Source organism: Ischnura elegans, chromosome 13 (assembly GCF_921293095.1).
Source record: "Ischnura elegans chromosome 13, ioIscEleg1.1, whole genome shotgun sequence".
Taxonomy (NCBI): Eukaryota; Metazoa; Arthropoda; class Insecta; order Odonata; family Coenagrionidae; genus Ischnura; species Ischnura elegans.
The window spans coordinates 17,432,521-17,453,145 of record NC_060258.1 but is presented as its reverse complement, the minus strand read 5'-3'; the positions used below and the strand labels follow the sequence as shown (position 1 = coordinate 17,453,145).

Genomic DNA, 20,625 nt, shown 5'->3' with positions numbered 1-20,625 from the left:
TCCTTTCTGCCAGGCAATTAGCCCAGTGTACATCTTGGCACACAACCCATGTAATTTTATCATTGATTTTCATTTTTTTCTGCATATGGCAAAAGTAAACTTCATGTATTTTCAGTCATTTATTTTACTGAAAATGAGTATGTAACTCAAACAGTAGTGATATAATTAATTCAAAGCAATATAAGCAAACAAAATACAATATACTGGGCTGTTAACATTTATTTATGAAAGTAAGTTTGGGGTGTCCGACCAAAGTTTAATTAAAATAGGTATCAATTATTGTATATCTGATAGCATTCCCAAGAGCATTTGGGTTTTCTTCAATAGCTTGATCTTCTGCCTCCCCAAAGTCATCCACATCATCAATATGATCATCAGGAATTATAGCCAAATTATTCAGAATGGCTGTTGCAACTATTACAGACAATGTTGTATTTATAGTAGTCCTTAGACCAAGTGATAAGCAGGGGAACCTCCTTTTCCATACCCCTATTGCCCTCTCAACAATGTTCCTTGTTTTTATATGGGAAGAATTATATCGATGCTCTGCAGCTGTGGCTGGATTAGCTACGGGTGTCATTAGGTAGGGCCTGCAAGGATAGGCACTGTCTCCCAAAAGATAACCACTACCTAACTCTTTAGCTTCTAATTGAGCATGAATAAAGGAAGCATTGAAAATTGTACTATCGTGTGTGGACCCAGGCCATCGGGAAACAATATCGATGATTTTTAGGTCTGCATCACAAACAACCTGCACGTTGATGGAGAAATAGCCTTTTCTATTGCGGAACAGTTCTGCATTATCTCCCCCTGGAGACTGAATTGGTATGTGTGTACCATCAATGCAACCAATCACAGAAGGAAACCCAGCAACATTAAAAAACTTTGTTTTCACATTAACTAAATTTTCATTTTTAGGGAAACAAATGTACTGTGGACGGAGGAGGGCCAATTGATGTGTTACTTTCTTAATAATCCTGCAAACTGTTGATTTATGAACTCTAAATGTATCTCCTACAACTATTTGAAAAGTTCCTGTGGCAAAAAATCTTAGGGTAATGAGTAATTGGTTGAGAGGTGTGATGGACTTGCTTCTTCTAGTCAGTGGCTTTAAATTATTTTCAATTTTTTGCAGAATGTCCATAACCAAATTCTTATTCAATCTGAATCTTTCACAAAATTCTTCATCATTGTAGAGGTGGAATGGATTTTGTCGCTCCCTTATGACTCTCATTCTTGGTACAAATCTCACTATATTAAGTACTTCTTCATCAGAGGATGTTGAGGATGCTTCACTCTCCGCTCCATTCTATGAAATTATAAGATATTTAGGAAGTGAATATTCCAATAAAATTCAATGCATAGTAGCATAAAAACATGTTACCATATACTATTATATGAACATAGGTCACAATATGTAGGTGCTAAAACAGCTTAAATTCAAATTTTAAATTAAATTAAAAAAAGCTTGTATTAAAATTTTTTTCCAATGTCTATATTCAATGAGAAAAAACTTGTCCATTAGTGTTAAATTATCTAGTTGAAGAAACTTGTTCATTTTTTCTGATCCAATATGTGTAGCATCCATGACTCAAAAATTCTAGTAATACCCCAGTAGTCTACCACATTAGGCCGATGTTGGACCAAGATGGCAATGCTGGCTTTCAATGGTCATGGAATGCCAATGAAAGTCTATAATAGCCCAATGTTGGCTACTCCTTGTAACCCCACATTGACTACCCCACGAAACACAATATGGGCTACCCCATCTGGTTACATTGGTTTCCCCATGAAACTCAACATTGGCTCCCCATTACATCTATGATGATGAATCATTGAGTTCATTATAATATATTACGTGTCAGCACTTATGGTTCCATGATAGCTTTCCTACTTACATATTCACAGCCCACTTATTTGAGGCTATGTATGTAAATTTATACTTAAAGACTCTTACACCATTGCACATAGGTATAAAGGGATAACAATAGTTAACCGTGTTTTTATGGCTATGGAGATGTTTTAATTTTTTTTTAAATCAGCATTACAAGCTATGAGGGAAAATATTTGGAAATGAAATCCTGTAACTAGGGTGACATGTTCCGACCAGAAAATTCATGAAGCATAACCATAAACTATCACAGCAATTTCAAGAGGCATTAACGTGGTTTATTACTGATATTCACTCCAAAATTGAAATTATAAAAAGTTATCACAATATTTACTCTTAAAAATATTAAGAAAGTCCACAGGCAAAATTGCAGCAGTTGTAGCTACAACTCAAAAGAATGAATACTAATGTCCTCATAGTAGTACACCAACTTCTATGCAACTTTTTTTCCTTCAATCATAAATGCTAAATGCAATTGCATGATCATACAATTATATGTCTTAAGACATATAATTGTATGATCATCTTTAGAAGACCATGAAAAAGTGCTGATAAATTCTAAGGAACATTACAAACCTGTTGGATGAATGTGATTTTACCAGTCATCATGAGTATTTTTAAATATGTTTGACTTTTCTTTTAAGGAAGAGTTTAAGGAAGACGAAAACAGAATGCACAACAATTCGGCATGGTGTTTGAAAATACCTCTCAACATTACTATAACTTATACAGAAAATCAATTATTCAATAATAATTGCTATTTTATTCTGAAGAGAAGAAGTTCCATGCAACCATGGCATTGGTATATTACACTAAATTGAAAGTGAAATGCTGATTTAAGGACCTCGAACATTTGTGATAATTTCATCAATGGATAGTATGAAACAAGGTTACTTTCTAATTATGTAATGATCATTTTTTTATTAAGCACAGGAGCTATAGAAATCAAATGAATTCCAATTTGCTGAAAATCGCTAAATACACCTTCAGTACACTGTTCTCACAGGTTCTCTAACAGCAGAATTATTGTAGCTGCTCCGTCAAACACATATGAATTTATTACTATTTAAGTTACTTCAAATAAGTATATGATTGCTTACATCTTAGCACTTGCCACTGCCCAAACAAAATACTTTATTATCGTGTAGCTGAGGCAATTACTGATGGGACTAAATATATAATCACATATGTTGTCACATTTCATGCCAATTGTACCGTGTTTATTACAGGTTAATCACTCTTTCATGATTTTATTATTAATTCCATACTCTGCTATTGTAAACTTTATCGGCCAAAAAAGAATTTTAAACAAACCAAATTTAAATAATGAAGGAAGTTTTCAGTGTTGTCCTCAATGCTTCTATAAAATTAAGAAATCCCTCAATTACACACCGCTATCACAAAATTCTGCTCCAGGAACACTCTAAAATACACTTTTTCAAGTTTACTCGAGATGACCCAGATAATTAATGTTCAATGTTCATAAAATAAACATACGACAACTTTCATACCACAAAGTTTACACTCTGACTGAATTTTACTATTTGCTCTCCTTCATAGTAAAACTTACAGTCGATAAAGTGAACATAAAACTCTGTGACGATCTCATGGATATGTAATATCGTTACAATTAGAAGATGAGTGACATCATAATCTTTAAAATCTAAAAATGATGGAATGCTAGATAAATACTGCAACCTTGCCTTGCCCATACCTGGTAACAGACGAAGTACAATACAAAAGAACTCAATTCCACAGAATGAATTTCCAATTCAGGACACAGATTACCCGTTTAAATTAAATTAAGGGAAATAACATCCCTTCACATGTGTCACGGACGACAAAAACGACGAATAACAGGCGATGCTAGTTGATACGTTCTTGCACTCACATATATCTGTGCTTGCACTCGTCGATTATCTTTTTTTCATAGCGCGGCAGATTCAAGTGCAATATTGCAAGTTACAAGAAGTTCTCACAGTATTTATTTCAAATTGTACGCCACACGCCTTCTATTATGACAAAACTCAATCAAAAGCAAAAAACACTGCAATATAATGATAGCTAGAGGTTTTATGAGCATGTTATAAATCAGTTTCTCTTGCTAAATTCTACTCTTACCTCAGAAATCATCCAACCAGCTGATTAGTCGTCCGCCATTTTCAAGAGTTATGGAACTCATAACTATTTTAACCCCGCTCATTCGGCCCGATAAGTTATGAAACGGTTTATGGGACTCATAAAGTTGTTGAACGTTCCTGCAACGCAAATTGTTTGGTTGCTATGGCTTATGAGTCCCATAACTTTATTGAATACATATGCATCATTCCTGCAACCGGCCCTTAGTAGGTATTCATGGATAGTGTACAAGGAGACAAGGTACCTAAAACATTTCGCGCAAGACGCTTTTGAAAAAGCTCGATTCAGAGTTGGCTGATACTAATGTTAGATCTCGACAAAAGCGTGGCGTGTCCAATGCTCTTCTAACGGGATTCTGCAAAAAATATATTTCCAGGCAAAACCAAAGTGCAAAAAGAATCGATCTGTTGGGAATTGTATGACCTGCCAAAAATCTTTGTGTGGGCAATTAAAATGAACGACAATGCTTGAACTGTAAAGCATCTTAGCCAAATGCGTGGCTTATCAAATGCAATTTTTTTCTGTATTTAATTATCTTCCCATCTTCCATGTAGCTTAGGTAATATTTTTGATCATTCAAACATGATGATAATATGTGTTGAAATGTCTATATTTGCTGTTTTATCCAATTCCTCTCTGAAAATCATATTAAAACAACATAAAATGCAAGAAAAAAGAATTTCAAAGCAATACTGTCGAATCTCGCATTTTAAAAAAATATAATTTTTTATTAAAACCACATCTGAAATATTGCAATAAAAACAAAAACGATAAACTAAGGCAATGTATGAATAAAAACAGAGATAAACTGGAAAAATAAACAATTATAAGGTAGGAGTCAAAATGACTCCATTTGGTAGTTCTAGGAGGGGTGTCAAGTCCGGTATTCCTAGTGTTAAAGCTCAACAGCGCGACGTCATTTCAACCATTCCTGTATTCATTTTTGCAACTCATTGAGACGAAATAATAACCTAACTTCATATTGCTCCAGCCGGATTTTCAAAACAAGCCGAAAGATAACTGCGTAAAATCAAGATTAGCGACCTCTTTGGGGCTGGAGTTATGCTGCGCAAAATCGAAAAACTGCATTAAATCAAGAAAAGATGTAAAATCGAAGTTTCACCATTGCAATTCCCTATGCTTTCTGGCCGAATTTGTGTGTCACTGCATAAAAACGAGATTTGATGTAAAATCAAAGTGCATAAAATCGAAGTTTTACTGTAGGAGCAAAGGGATCCGCTATATGTTTATGTTCCACTGCTTTCAAAATTTGTTCTTTCTTAATTTCTTTCTTACGAGCAAAAAGAATTCATTTTTCTTTGCGTGATCCTCTTCACCACTCGCTAAGAAAAATTCATTCGTGTTGGGGGCATTGTGACATGCCGACCATATGTCTGGTGTTTTGTTTTCATCGTGCGATAATCCGAGCAGGAGACGATCGCGTATGTGACTGTGCGTGCCTATGAATGTGAGTGTGGGTAGATTATGTCATGCCTTTGGCATTGTGAACCTGTGCTTCACAAGTGTTTTGCTGAGCGATATGCAGGTCAAAGCAGACCCACTTGATGACCCACTCGACGTGAGACGCGAAGTGAAACCCCCTCTCAGCACTAAAACCCCACACCTAGGGCGTCATTCCCTTCCATATGGGTACATAGCCGCCGTGAGAGAGAGCCTAGGGGTGAGAAATGATAGCAAAGTCGACGATGGAGAGAGAAAGGGAGAGATGTGACGTGCATGATTGTTGTCATCCTGGGAGTCACAGGAGTACTGCTGGTGGAGGACGAGAATCTTCTGAAGTACACCTGAATCTGAGAGTGATTGCAGAAGGGCAACGGACGAGACCAACACCCAGTGATCGGGAGGGAGACAGCCCTCGATCCCGCCAACACTTGGGTCCGAGTCGTCACCTCATTGATTGCTGCTAACTGCTCCTACAGAAACCGCAAGAACGTCGCAGTTAGCGATCCGTCCCCATGCTTGTTCGCCAAGACCCCTATTCACTTCCCAAATAGGGAAGTGCACTAGTGTTTCAAATGCACCAAACTAATTTTTTAAATTGGAGTTCAGAATAACATAATGTCGTAAAACCACAGTTTAAATCCTAATAGTGAATACTTGATTCGAGATGACCGTCTGAAATATGGAAAAATTCAAAGGCCGCTAAAACGGGTGTCCATGTTGAATATTGGCCGTGACGTCACAAGGCAGTAGCAGAAGGCAGCTTCTACACCGTTTAGTTCTACCACTATTATTGCATAGAAAAATTACAGAATTTGAGGGTATCCGTTTTTTGCTGTCATAAAATATCTTCAGAATATATATGTGGCTGCTTCTCTTTTGAGTAAACGACTTCATCATTGCGTAATATATTAATATTCATTTAAGTGTCAACTTCAAGTTTGGAAAGAGTAGTACGAATAGCACATTGAATCTTTAATAAATGCATGATGGCATTTATTTTTCGCTGGGTATATTTTAGCAAAATGCCGTTTATCATGCCAAAACTTCTTTGTAAGAACCGAGTCAAACTAATAAACCTATTTCAGACGTTTGCTGCAAGACTTATTCGTTGCGTATGTATTCACGCCGGCCGGAACGTTCGCCCTTCGCAACTAGAATCATGGGATGTTAGCCTTATTTCCGAGCTGGCTGGTTGTTGCAATGGTTCGCTGTCCAGGATGGGTTCAAGAAAAGATAATCTTGGTTGGGAGAAGGAAAATTCCAACGACTTATAAATGGTATACCAAACTTTGATGTATTTATGGTTACTGAATTTTTGAATAAGGAGGACAGGTTCAACGCTCCATAGAAATGCTAGACGTTAAGGCTAACAAGGGGAGACCGCGTACCTTGCTGCATCTTTTTCAGTTAGGGCGTTAGTTAGGCTGTAATTAATTAATTTTCATGCGTTACTTTTTACAAGTTATATATATAAATTTAAAATATCCGCAGTTTCCTAATGGGTCGGTTGGGGTAGTGGTAGCGTGCACGATTCAAAGGAAAGATCTCACCCGAAGGACCGTGGTTCAAGACTACGTCATGGCGTTATTTTTTGTTGTCTACATATGATCATACGGCATCAAGTTTATCATCATTATGGTGTTTAGGTATTTTAGCAGTGTCATAACAAACGCAGAGATACGATGACTACAAGGGTTGGTGTGCGCTAAAATGTTAATTTTTTCTTTGCTTATACTGACCAACTTCCACATTAAAAATGAAAACCACTCTTTCAAGAGCACATTCCATTAAAGGCTCGCGGCAAGCAACAATATGCGTACAGGCATAATTAATAAGAACACAAAGCGAATATAAAATGCCATATATCTCGAACACTTGTAATTCACATTACTCCAAAGGGAGTTTACTTACTCAGTACATACCTCAGTACCTTGTACTCAGTACCTACCAGTTTACCTCAGTAGCAGTGCTAAAAGAACCATTCTGAAATATAATTTCAACTAACAAATAGGATGAAATAAAAGTTGATAACCCCGGACCGGGCGCGCTGGCGTATAAAATACATCAATCTTTGAAAACCAAGGATTTCGACATTGTACGTACATTCTGGGCTATAATGGTCTCGTGTATTCTTACAATGTACTTTGACTGCCTATATTGCGAGTTTTCAAAGTTCGAGGTATTGTAGCTAATTTTTTAGATCAGCAAGATGAACCCGTCACCAGTGGAGTACAAATTACGCCGCGCGACCTGCCGTGTACCTTTATATCTGTATCAACTATAAATGTACTAATTTCTACAAATAAAGATAAATTTTAACAAAAATCGTTTGTTATCATATATGCACATATCATGGGCAAAGTACGCATTTTTCCCGGTCGTGTAAAAAAACAGTCGCGCCATAATTCTTATCCAAACTACTTTCAGTTTATAAATTACGTAGGTCTACGCGGAAGATGCTATATTTTGACTCAACACAGTTTCTAATGTGACTGAGGTACCTATTAAGTAAATTATTATAATATAAATATCAATTTGATCTTACAATACCTTCAAATGATCTTCAAAACAGAATATAATCGATAGGTAAGAGTCAGGACCAGCCTTGAACCATTTATTCTGTATAGCTTGTGCTTAAGGCACGGGAATGAATATCTCTCCAGGCTTTTGTTTCGACGTCAGGATGAAATTTGGAACATAAAATCCTTTATAATTCTATTTTGAATTCATGTTTTTGGTACTAGACGGCATTTTTAGGAAGCAAACTCCACCGATTCCCGGAAACTCTCGCCGCGCTAAAGAAGGCGACAGAATACAGCGATACTCCACTGGTGACTACTGCCTTGTGACGTCACATCTCAATCAAGATGGAGGCACTGTGTTTCAGCGCAACATGAAATTTTCCGACTTTCAAAACGTTTTAAAGTGCATACCCCAGATGCAGAAAATAAAAGTGACTATACTAATGTTTCTTTTTTAGGCTAAACTTTCAAATTCAGCAATAAAAAAAAATTAGTGCACTTCCCTATTGTGGAGCGAGAATTTCGGTTCTCTCTCTCTGTCCCGGTGCGCCGTATCTTTCGATAAACTATTGACTCAGTGTCAGAAATATTACTCAGTGTGATAACGCAAGCAGCCTATAGACTTGATTTGGGCATATTGTGAACCTAGCCCACCATATTCTCTATATTATCACGTATTGTTCTTTTTTTGGAGGGGAGGATAAATGAGTCATATCATCCCTATATTATTATTGCATTTTTGTTCACCTCGTCTTTATCAGTGTAATTAATTTTGATAAATCCATGTATGCCATGCAGGTGTAAAATATATTTTGGTGTCTCAAAAGTAATCGGGATTATTGATACAAACCTCATCCTATAAAATATGTGGTGTTTCCTGTTCCATCACAATAGATATAATGAAAGGGAGTAGGCTCTATTGAGAACTAAAGAGGGAAGTGCTTGAAGAAAGAGGATTTTCTCAGAATGCTTCCAAGAACTCTGTGGAAAAAATCCTTAATTGGTAGAATACAATAATTATTATTATAAGCCGCTATTGCTCATCCATCATCCCAGTCATAATGGAAGTTGCAACCTTGGTTAAATTGTCCACTGAAAAGCAATAATGTAGAGAAGGAAAAAATCTTACTGCAACAATACTCCGCGCAGCGCAGACCCTGTGTTAGCCTCTCTGTGGTCCAAACCGCCAGGCCAGCTGCAATATGGAGTGAACTTGGAACTGTTCTTCTGATATACTTTGGATCAGGCTAGACTCCTGGACAACTGGCAACCTAGAGATGAAGAAAATAACTCGAGTTAGATGAGAATTTTTTAGGCAGGGCACCAAGAGCTAGGCACAGTCCAGATAAGAAGTACAGTGGAACCTCGTTAAAGCGAGTACGGGCTATAGCGACACCCCCGCTATTACGAGAGATAGCCGATGCACCGTCAATTGACCCTATAATAACCATGTTAAAAAATTCGTTTTTACGAGACCCTTTCGGTGTTGGCTCTCGCCATAGCGAGGGTTTCACCGCCGGAAGACTTTCATCAAGACTCCTTAACCTCTGTCATTGCTAGCGATCTGTTAGAAATGAAGTTAGTGGAGTGCTCAGTCTCAAATTTATGTGGTAAACTGTCGTTCGATAATAATAATGATTGACGAAACAATGCTTTGCATGATTTTTATTCGGTGTGGCGCTTATAAATTGTTTGAATAGTTAGTCGTTATTTGAGTAAGGAAATTTAGTGATGCAAAGAAACATCGCCTTTTGTCTGGATTTATGCTTACGTTTATCGGATAGATGTTTATCTGTCGCCGCACCACTCCTGTTCCTGTATATCTGTTTGCAACAGGTATATTGGCTATTATTTGCTCCACCTCCGGTAAAGCGACAATTCGCTATAGCGAGTGTTTATTAGTGCACCGTGGGGTGTCGTTATATCGAGGTTTCACTGTACCAAAAATGTGGTGCCAAATAAAAAAATGAATATGACATCATTAAACTGAATTAAATTAATAATAAAGGTTAAATAATGTCTAAGTAACAAGATGATTAGGAGAAAGGAGAAATCTTCTGAAAACCAATAGGAAAACATGGAATAATTTCAGCCACATCATTACATGGGGAAGTCCTAAGGAAGACAAGTGAGATTCACTAAGAAAAGCAAATTAAAGCCCTCAATGACTCGCACAGGGTAAGGTACTCAGGTAAATATAATGAGATTAGTTGACGGGAGAGCAGATTGAGGAGAGCTTTATCAAAACAATCTTCAGATTTTTTACTTATAGTGACAATTTATTTTACCACTTGTTTTCACCAATGATATTTATGCTTGTTATTAAGATATTCATGCATAATTTATTGATCCAGACGGAATAAGTATTTCTAAAAACAGTTTTAAAAACCACCTCGCAAATTAAAAATGACAGGAAAAGGTAACAATTCTGCAAGTGGCACAATCTCACACTTAGCAGGGTGAAAATCCCGATAGCTGGGGGCAAACGGCGATCGTAAACAAAACATTATTGAAAAAACTATTGATACAATTGATAAAACGATTCCCCGTTCCTCTTTGTACAACCCGTCCTACCCAACCCGCCCGGGCAATCTTCCGTTTGGGTACTCCTGCGAAAAAAGATTATCGATACAATTGATATTAAACGATTCCCCGTTCCTTTTCGTACAACCCGTCCTACCCAACCCGCCCGGGCAATCCTCCGTTTGGGCACTAATGTGAAAAAACATTATTTTTATCCTTCTCAAATCTCCATTGTTCAAATTCAAACTCAAAACTCATTGTTCAAATATTGTTTGAAAAGCCTCTTCTTTGTTTACGATCGTCTTTTGTAAAACAAGATGACTGCCTCCTCGTAAAAGTAGCCACTTCTTAATCAAGATATGTACCGTATGTATCATAATTAAATAGTTGTGCTAGCGCTTTCTTCCATGGCTAAGATTGTTTATAATGTTAAATAAGTCATGAATCCTAAATTTGGTGAAGATCGGTGGATAATTAATCATTCGATACAACCCGACCATAGCCTACAATTCTAGGACAAGAAGCCGGCCATAGCACTGTAAATCTTTACTGCCACATGCAAACGATATTTCGAATAAAAGGGACATACACTACACACTAAGCGACAGCATTTTTATGGGTTATTGTGATTATATACTTTTCAGTATAATGCATAACCACGGTACTAAGACCAAATTTGCTATATCCACACACATTTGCTGACAACAACAAACATTTTAATGTAAGATTTCGAGAAAAGGCAATTTCTTCCATTAAACTGAAGCTGAAATACTTTCATCGTTATGTCACAACACATTTTTCATTAAGCAGCATGTATCTCAGATATTCAAACAACAATTCAACACACGAACAAACAACATCCCACAATCCAGTTGAAAATGGAAGTAGACGTCACAGTAAACCAACCATACACTGATATTCTGATTAGAAGCAAGGATAACATATTTACCTAATGCAGTCACCATCATCCATTCCAACAGAGAGCAGTACTATCAACCATTTTTAACAGTGCCCAATTGATAGGGAATAGAGAAAACTTCCGATGCGACTTTAATACCTCAAGCAAATCATTTATCAAAACGAGAGAAACATTTACGCGGCCCATACAACAATGAATCCGTCGGAGAAGATTTTCAAGATAATTTGGGAGGGAAAACCATCTGCTCCACGAAAACTCTAGAGAAAGGGGAACTGGTTGACAGAGCCTTTTATCACATCTATCGTCACTATATCTGGAAAATTGCCAATAACACTCAGGAAATAAAGAATAGACAGTATTAAAAAACCACCACCGAAGCTAAGAACACATCATGTTCACATAAAGGACAGACTTGGACTCAAACATCCACGATTACCGTATTAATATTGATATAGTGCCCCCCTTTCTCCAAAATTGCCAGTTTAAGAAAGTAAGGACCCATAATCAATTGACACTTTAGCATAATAAATACGGTCACTATCAAGTTATAAATAGTGGTGTAAGGAACGATAATGCTGTCGTAGACTAATTATTGGAGTATATTTTGAGTATAACAATCGGATAGATGATCAAATACTGTCAAGTATAACTGGAAATTAAAAACATTTACCACCACCGATGAAGTACGTACTTACCATGTAGAATATCGCTAATCAAGGAATTCAGAGGATAGCCGCAACTTTAGCTATATTTCTCTTGGAAAACTACTGATTGTTAATTGAATCGACACCAATGACTGTATGACAGAAAAAAGAAATGTTTACCATCAAAATGAAACAGACACTAATATATTAATTATTTCAACACCATATTTGAATCATTCCAATATACACACTGCAATTTAGAACTCAGTTAACAGTTATACGATTTAAACCATTGAGAAAAATAAACCGGTGAGGTGAAAATAAAACTTACGTAATGATTTAGCCATAAATAAACTCTATGGATTTAGCATTCCCCATGCGGTCTTGTTGACAAAAAAAAACACTACTGCCTTTCCGCTAGAGCTGTGTCGTTCATGAATGAATCGTTCAAAATGAACGATTCAATGGCATGAACCGAATGAATCGAATCCACGTTTTCCTCTCGAATCGTTCAAAATGAACGATTTGATTGAAGATTCAAATCCGCCGAATCCAAATCGTTCAAAATGAATGAATAGGGTGGTTTCCTATTATTTTTTTATTGCCTTAATCGAAAGATTATTACTCCTGGAGTACGTATTTCGCGCTTTTAGATTTTTAAATGACAACATCTATTTTTCGCGATTAAATGAAAAGTGAAAATTTTCAAGCGCGCGAAAACGCGACGCTTAAGTATGAATGTCGGGAAATATCTCCGTACGTCGTATTTCTGGTTCCCCCTCCCGCCCGGTGAGATGACCTTGAGGCGAGGCTTAGCTCTGATACGTCGCAGGATGCTAGCGGATAGCTGAGTACCTTGCTGAACGGTAGCGCTTGGCTTAAAAAAGGTTTATTAATACCTTATCAAACGAAGAAAACTTTCCGACATTAGCCAGTTTTAATAGGTGATTATTAAGACATGTTTCCCTGAGCTCTGTGCCTCATGCTTGCATTGGTAACCTCAGACGATGCATAACTCCTATCCTCTCGTGTAGAAACTAGGTCCCTGTGACGTCATGCGGAGTGGAATCGCATGGGCGCCAATCTGGCCTTTTTCAAATGAGGATAAAATTTGACCCTTGCCATTCGTCTAAACCGGTATTTCAAAAACCAAATAATTTGTGTATTATGAATACACTAATGGTGGGTAACGAATCGCAATCAATGCCTTTCGTTTTCTTTGATGAAGGAAACTACCCTATTGTGAGGAAGATTCAAATCCACTGAATCCAAATCGTTCAAAATGAATGAATTGTGAGGAAGATTCAAATCCATTGGATCCAAATCGTTCAAAATGAATTAATTGTGGCGAAGATTCAAATCCGCCGAATCTATTGGTGTTTCCTTGGCACTCCTTCGCTACACAACTAATCTTTAAAAGTCCCCTAAGGAAAGCAATAATATACACAATCAGTAGCGTAGCCATGTAAAATTCCAAGTATTGTTTATGTGGAAATGGATTCAATTAAATTATATGTGATTCTAAATGCCATCTCAATTAGCATAGAAAATAGAGGTAATTTTCTTATACTCTAATTAATATTAGAATAATTCGATAAGTATGGTGGGGATACATAATTAAACCAATGTAAATTAACAAACAACAGCAATAAGTAAGAAACTACAATAAACAGTAAGAATATATTATATTCCATTCCATTATCACAGTATGTTTCCATATGGCTACTTTTGGAACATGGAGGCAAACATAACCACAATTGCCCAATGTTGCCAAAAGGCAACGTGTGTTTATTTTTATTAATAATACTGATAAATAGTGCAAATTAAAATAAAATCATTCTTTGAGTATAAGTGAACGAAAAATTTGAAAAAAAATTTTTTTTGATAGATTAAAAAAACTTGGGCTGGAAAGGGTTAATCGAGATTATAATTTAGGAATAAAATTTTTGAAAGTTTGTTAGGTTTCAGGCTCCTCCTCCTTTCAGATAAGATGTTTCCTGCCTTGGAGAAAACTCTTTCGCATGGCACAGAGGAACCAACTATGCACAGTCTTTTCTGCATCACCAGGAAAAGTCTTGGGAATGTTCCTTGATTTTTGCACCACCACTGAAGAGGATCTTCATGTCGTAGAAGATGTGGTTCCTTCAAATATTTATCCAATTCAGTTATAGCAGCAGCAGTTGGGGACCTATCACAGATTTTGTGTTGCACAAGAGAATCTAAGTGCTTCCACACACACCCAGATGTTTCCAGCTCCATTCTAATTTCCTGGCTAGTACCTGGGGCTTCATCGACGAGAGAAACAGCTGTTGCTTTTCTAATCAAATTATTTTTAGCTTTTTCGATAGCTTTATGACTATCGAAGCCCATATTTTTGAAACGAGGGTCTACCATGGATGCCTCGGCTAGCAGAGGTATGTCCTCAATATGCGAGAACCTCCTCTCCATCTCACTCTTAATTTTTGCCAAAAATTTTGACACCTCCTCTTCCTGATCATCAAAATTCAGGGTCTCTAAGTACCTCTTCATGCCTTGAGTGAGGGGTATTAATTTTGATGCTGTCACATGTTTTTCTGAGCTAACTTCTAGGGTAACCTCGTAGAATGGCAATAAAATATGACATAACTTTTCAGTGATTTCAAAATCTTTTTGTGTTAATGTTGCCTCTGTTTTAAGTAGAGCTAGGGTGGATAATAGAGGCTCTTTGTTTCTTAAAATGGATTGAAACATGATGTACGTGGAATTCCACCTGGTTGGCACCTCCTGCTTCAACGTGGGGTAGCTCCCTTGGGGAGACTGCATTTGCACAAGTTTGTGATGGGCAGCAGGACTCCTCTTAAAAAATTCCACCACTTTCTTAACCCTATTTTGGAGTTCCTTGACCTCTACTAATGCATTTTGCACTATTAAATTTAGGGTGTGAGCGAAACATGGGATGTGTGTCCAACCTAGAATTTTAGCTGCAGCCAACATGTTTGCTGCACTGTCAGATATAAGTGCCACCACTTTACTGTCCAAGTCCCAGCTTCTAATAATGCGATGAATCTCATCTGCAATATTAGTGGCTGTATGCCTATCCGTGAAATAGATGCAATCCAGCAGGGCCGATTGCAATTGCCCATTGCAAATAAAATGGGCTGTTACAGCCAAATAGCTATCATTTGTAGCCGAAGTCCACCCATCTGCTGTAATTGAACAGAAAGTTACTTTTTTAATTTTTTCCTTAAGTTCCATTGCTGTTTTTGAGTACAGAAGCTCTAAATAATTATTGGCCAAAGTTTTCCTGGATGGTGGATGGTAATTGGGGTTCAACAGCTGGAGGAATGACTTAAATGCTGGCTGCTCAACTAATCTAAATGGCAGATATTGGGACACAATTAACTTCACCAACCCTTCATCAATACTTTGGCTGGTCTTCAAGGCTAATGGACGGTGAATATACTGCTTCATTGTTGTTTGCAATGTGGAGCCAGAGGAATTTCCTTGAGGAATATCAATGCTTACATCAGGATGCTGTGGTAGGGAGCTCGCAGAGGCTGCTGAAGTAGATGGTACTTGTGATACCTGCTCCCCACTCTCATTGGAGCTATGGCAGGTCCTTTTTGAGGCATTGCCATCAAGACTGATAGATGGGTGCTTCAATTTTATATGGCGGAATAAATTTGAGGTGCATCCAGACTTAAATGAGTACTGGTGCTTACAAAACAAGTATTCAGCTGACTCTGCAGATATTTTTTGGAAGTAATGCCATACTTCGCTTCTTCTCCTTTTGGAATCCATCATCTGGAAAAACTCAAGATCATGAATTCCTGTCTAATAACTATAAACGTATTTGATTTATTATATATTTCTCAATAAATGGCACTTATTCATCACCTATACTAAAGAGTTAAGTACTTGATGCCTCAATACTCTTACCAAAATAATCCTAATATGTAATCGCAATGGATTATATATGTATACAGAAGTCAATAAGGATCGTCTTTTCAGAAAGTGCGATCTGTAAGGACTTCAGCGTTTGGTCAAAATTGCTCGAGCGGCGGTAATTTCCCAGAAAAATTCCAGTTTTAATTCTCGGTTAACAGAAAACTCGAATGCAGGTGATGCGTGCTAGCTGTTAACGTTGCTTCATGCATCTATGCAGTAATGGCATTAAATGAAAAAGGAATCAAATAGTCTTTATAGTGGACTACTCGCTATAAAACCTAAAATTATTTGTGGAGTTATGTTGAGAGATAAAAAAGAAAAAAATCCTTTTAATTGCTCGGTAATTTTTTTTCATTTTTGTAAATAAGGACATTTAATAAGTTTAAATGTCCTTATTTACAAATTTGAAATTCGGAAAAATAAAATTAATTAATTAATCATATTGAGCAGAAATATGTCGTGTATAATGCAGTGCCAACTATTATTTAAGAAGGATAAATAACATGACCAGTCCTTGCAGATTAGACTTGCTTTCTTTTTATACTCGGCGAAAATGTTCATCAAGCAGAATTCATAACAGCCAATCGATTGAATAATCACAATGTATTTATATGAGATTCGGGGAAGGAGTTTTGAGGAGAATGAAATCTTGTGATGACGAAAAATATTTTTTTGTGACACCCAGATTTAGTACAGTATTCACTCATAAGATTTGAAATGTAGACAGATTTACAAGGATTCGAGAATCATGGATTCGATAATCATGGATTCGAGAATCATGGATTCGATAATCATGGATTCGAGACTCACACGGTTCATTCGGTTCATTATGAACGATTTAAAGAACCGAATCATTGCCATGAATCAAATCCCATGAACCGAATCCACAAAATGAACCGAAATTCCCACCTCTACTTTCCGCCTACTACGTTTTTTTCAAATCGGACAATATTAACCACTGCCGCCCGAGCTCTAAAGTTTAAAATTTTGCGAAAAATCAGGCTGATTTCAGAATCAAACGGCTATGAAGACGAACGTTATGAAAATATGGGATAATGGATAATATCAAAGAGTGGATACATGTTTATAGTTTATAAAAATGAAATTTGATGTTTTTTTGACAAAATCTATAGTTACAAAAATGTCTATGAATTAACAACAAAATTGGAGTATAGACCACCCGCACAACACAACTCATTTTTGCCTACATTTCTAAAACTCCATTTTGGGGGCTAAATTGCAGGTAAAATAATATTTATTTCGATTGAATTTCATTTCTTATCAAATAAGTCACCATATGGTAGAAAATAATCCCACGGAAAATGAAGATAGGCGACATCGATGTACAGGAGACCAAAAATAGGAAGACGAGGCTTTGCAGGTTAGAAGGAAGAAAGGAACACCCGAATGTTCCACCCTATTTTGTCATAACACTTCTATTCGGAAGACTCAGGTGATGAAATGACATTGAACGGAGAGTTATGTGATGCAAGTGAAGGAGAGGATTTCATGGAAAAAGGTTAGTGTAAGTAATTTGAAATTGCGAAGATTTGCATCATCCTGTGAATAATTCTGCATGTCAAACCATACCTCTGCAGCACTTGCATCTGCGCACCTAATAGATATCGGGTTGGTTACTCAAGGAGTCAATGTACTTTTTGTTGACAAGTACAAAGTTAGAAGGGAAAGAGAAAGATTGCGCACGTCTCTTCGGAGGAATATGGGAACTGTTAAACTGCAAGCTCTTTACTTCGACGAGAGGAAAGACTGCTTTCATTTATAGTCAATCAAAGTGAAAAACAATGGGTGAGGAGCATGTAACTCTCGTTCAAGAACCCGGTTCACGCTACTTATGGCATGTCACCCCATGTGTCAGCAAAGCTCTAAGATTCCATAACGAATTTTCTAGGGGAGGGATTGATCATTATCGATGGACTCCAAGCAATTGTGTGCGATGGAACTGAGGTTAACACCGGAAGCCATGCTGGAGTAATCAGGAGAATGGAAATGGCCCTAAGAAGACCTTTGCATTGGTTTGTTTGCCTGCATCATTGCAATGAACTATCGTTCAGAACCATCAAAAGAACACTTCACAGCCCTGAGGACGATGACCGAGTCGGAAATCGAAACGTCGGCAGATATGGAGTTCCTGACCCGGTGGCGATCCCGAGAACTCTTCACTCAGTCCATTCGCCGGGAAAGCACAAAATCTTTCTAAACTTCGATGCTCAAAATTATATCGACTTGGTTGACTGTGAACCAATTGAGGTAAATCAACCACCAATAGTAGCTGGGATGGCAAACAAAAACTTGGAAGACCTTGTTACGGAAAGATCTGTATTAGAAGTACCTTTTCCCTGCCATACACAAGCAGTTGAAAGGGTGGTACAAATGATAATGTTAGCATCAAAATCCGTGTGCAGTATAGAACGCAGGCATGGATGGGCATTATCGTGCATAAGAGAGGGATTTTTTTTTTTTTTTTTAATAATAATAATATTTATTGCAGAGATTAGAAATTTTACAAAAATTGATAACATTAATCAAAGATGAAATGTCATTTACAAGAAATACAATGTGAAAAAAAAGTCTAGGTCCCGCTAAGCCTTTCAAGGCTTGTCAGCAGGTGCCTATTAGTTTTTTTTTTATTCGTGGTCGTACATTGTCTTTTAAAATTGTGTATCTCATAATGTTTCCACTATTACCAAAAACATATTATAAAATTATTAGGAAGCAAGAGTACATACATAAATACACATTAACATTACAGGAATATATGTATTAAATATTTTTTTTTGATATATAACGTGATTGCATTGGAGCTATTTCTTGTATTGGAAGAAAGAAAAAATATATATGACAAAATAAAGACAAAATATATGTATCTTTCTTTATACTTGTATAAACCATAAATTTAGGTTAATTTTTAACAAAACAATGTTTAAAATTTTTAGCAATATAATGTAATAAAATTTTTTAACAATAGACTTTTTTATAATATAAGAAATTTAATGGCAGAGATTTGAAATGGTAGCAGAAAAGGTTATAATAAAACTTATATAACTGAGTAGTAACAGTAACTTATAACTTTAAGCAAAAAGAAAATAAATGTATTATCACATTAGCAAACATGAATTCTCACTAATAATGTTTCCACTATTGCCAAAAACATATTATAAAATTATTAGGGAGCAAGAGTACATACATAAATACACATTAACATTACAGGAATATATGTATTAAATTTTTTTTTTTTAATATATAACGTGTTTGCATTTGAGATATTTCTCGTATTGGAAGAAAGAAATTATATATGTGACAAAATAAAGACAAAATATATGTATCTTTCTTTATACATGTTTAAACCATAAATTTTGATTAGTTTTTAACAAAACAATGTTTAACATTTTTAGTAGTATAATGTCATTAAATTTTTAACATGTGTACATAACATAACAAATTTTTAACATACATACAAGACAAAGAAATAAATGTATTATCACATAAGCAAACATAATTCTCATATATCGGTATCATTATATTTCTCTAGTAACCAATGTCTCAGACGCGTTTTTAGTAGAGAAATATTTTCTATTGATTGCAAATTTTGTGGTAGCGTATTAAACAATTTAGGAACTACGTGTTCCAAGGTTCTTTTCCCGTGAGCGTTGATGAAACTAGGTACATTATATATTCTAGTACTTCGGAGTCCTATATCGTGTGTTACATTTCTTACAGTTTTGTAGCTATTGTTAAAATAGTTGTCTGTTATTAATAATATTCATTCAATAATATTCAAAAAATAATATTCAATAACATTCATAAAATGGATAATAATAATAATAATAATAATAATAGAATAGAATAATTTTCTCAGAGTAATTGATGTGCTTTTAATTTCAAATAATTTACCTTATTATTACTTTTTGTGGGATTATTTTCTACCATATGGTGACTTATTTGATAAGAAATGAAATTCAATCGAAATAAATATTATTTTACCTGCAATTTAGCCCCCAAAATGGAGTTTTAGAAATGTAGGCAAAAATGAGTTGTGTTGTGCGGGTGGTCTATACTCCAATTTTGTTGTTAATTCATAGACATTTTTGTAACTATAGATTTTGTCAAAAAAACTTCAAATTTCATTTTCATAAACTATAAACATGTATCCACTCTTTGATATTATCCATTATCCCATATTTTCATAACATTCGTCTTCATAGCCGTTTGATTCTGAAATCAGCCTGATTTTTCGCAAAATTTTAAACTTTAGAGCTCGGGCGGCAGTGGTTAATATTATCCGATTTGAAAAAAACTTTGTGTGCGAGATCCTTATATCATTTCGCACCTTTCCCGCATAGGGCGAATTTGATCAGGAAAAAAAAACTTTTTTCGGCCCACCCTAATGTACACACCCATCAAATGTTACATTTTCAGATTTGCAGAATGATTAAACAATGCTATTGAAACTGATTATTTATACAATCAATGCAAAGTAACCAAATTCACAATAAATCTCAGGCAGAAATGATGTAAAATTCTATTAAGATATATTCAGATTGGCAAGAGAATTATGAATACATGATGAAGGCCGCC

At 36.0% G+C, this 20,625-nt stretch overlaps 2 protein-coding genes across 2 annotated transcripts; both read right to left on the bottom strand.

The window, feature by feature from the left end:
- Positions 1-256: 256 nt before the first annotated feature.
- Positions 257-2,497, bottom strand: LOC124170047 (putative nuclease HARBI1). The gene is made up of 2 exons (XM_046548730.1): positions 2,468-2,497; positions 257-1,309 (listed from the first exon to the last, which is right to left on the bottom strand). Exons 1-2 carry the CDS (start codon positions 2,495-2,497, stop codon positions 257-259), a joined length of 1,083 nt encoding a protein of 360 aa, XP_046404686.1.
- Positions 2,498-14,016: 11,519 nt separating this feature from the next.
- On the bottom strand, positions 14,017-15,882 carry LOC124170046 (E3 SUMO-protein ligase ZBED1-like). The gene has a single exon (XM_046548729.1). The coding sequence runs from the start codon at positions 15,880-15,882 to the stop codon at positions 14,017-14,019; it is 1,866 nt and encodes a 621-aa protein (XP_046404685.1).
- Between the last annotated feature and the right edge of the window lie 4,743 nt (positions 15,883-20,625).

What these genes read in the sequence shown, in the direction of transcription:
- LOC124170047 (XM_046548730.1), bottom strand. Translation starts at nt 2,497, where the DNA reads ATGACTGGTAAAATCACATTCATCCAACAG. An exon ending in AAATCACATTCATCCAACAG is followed by an intron (nt 1,310 to 2,467) that starts GTTTGTAATGTT and finishes ATAATTTCATAG; the next exon opens with AATGGAGCGGAGAGTGAAGC.
- LOC124170046 (XM_046548729.1), bottom strand. Translation starts at nt 15,882, where the DNA reads ATGGATTCCAAAAGGAGAAGAAGCGAAGTATGGCATTACTTCCAAAAA.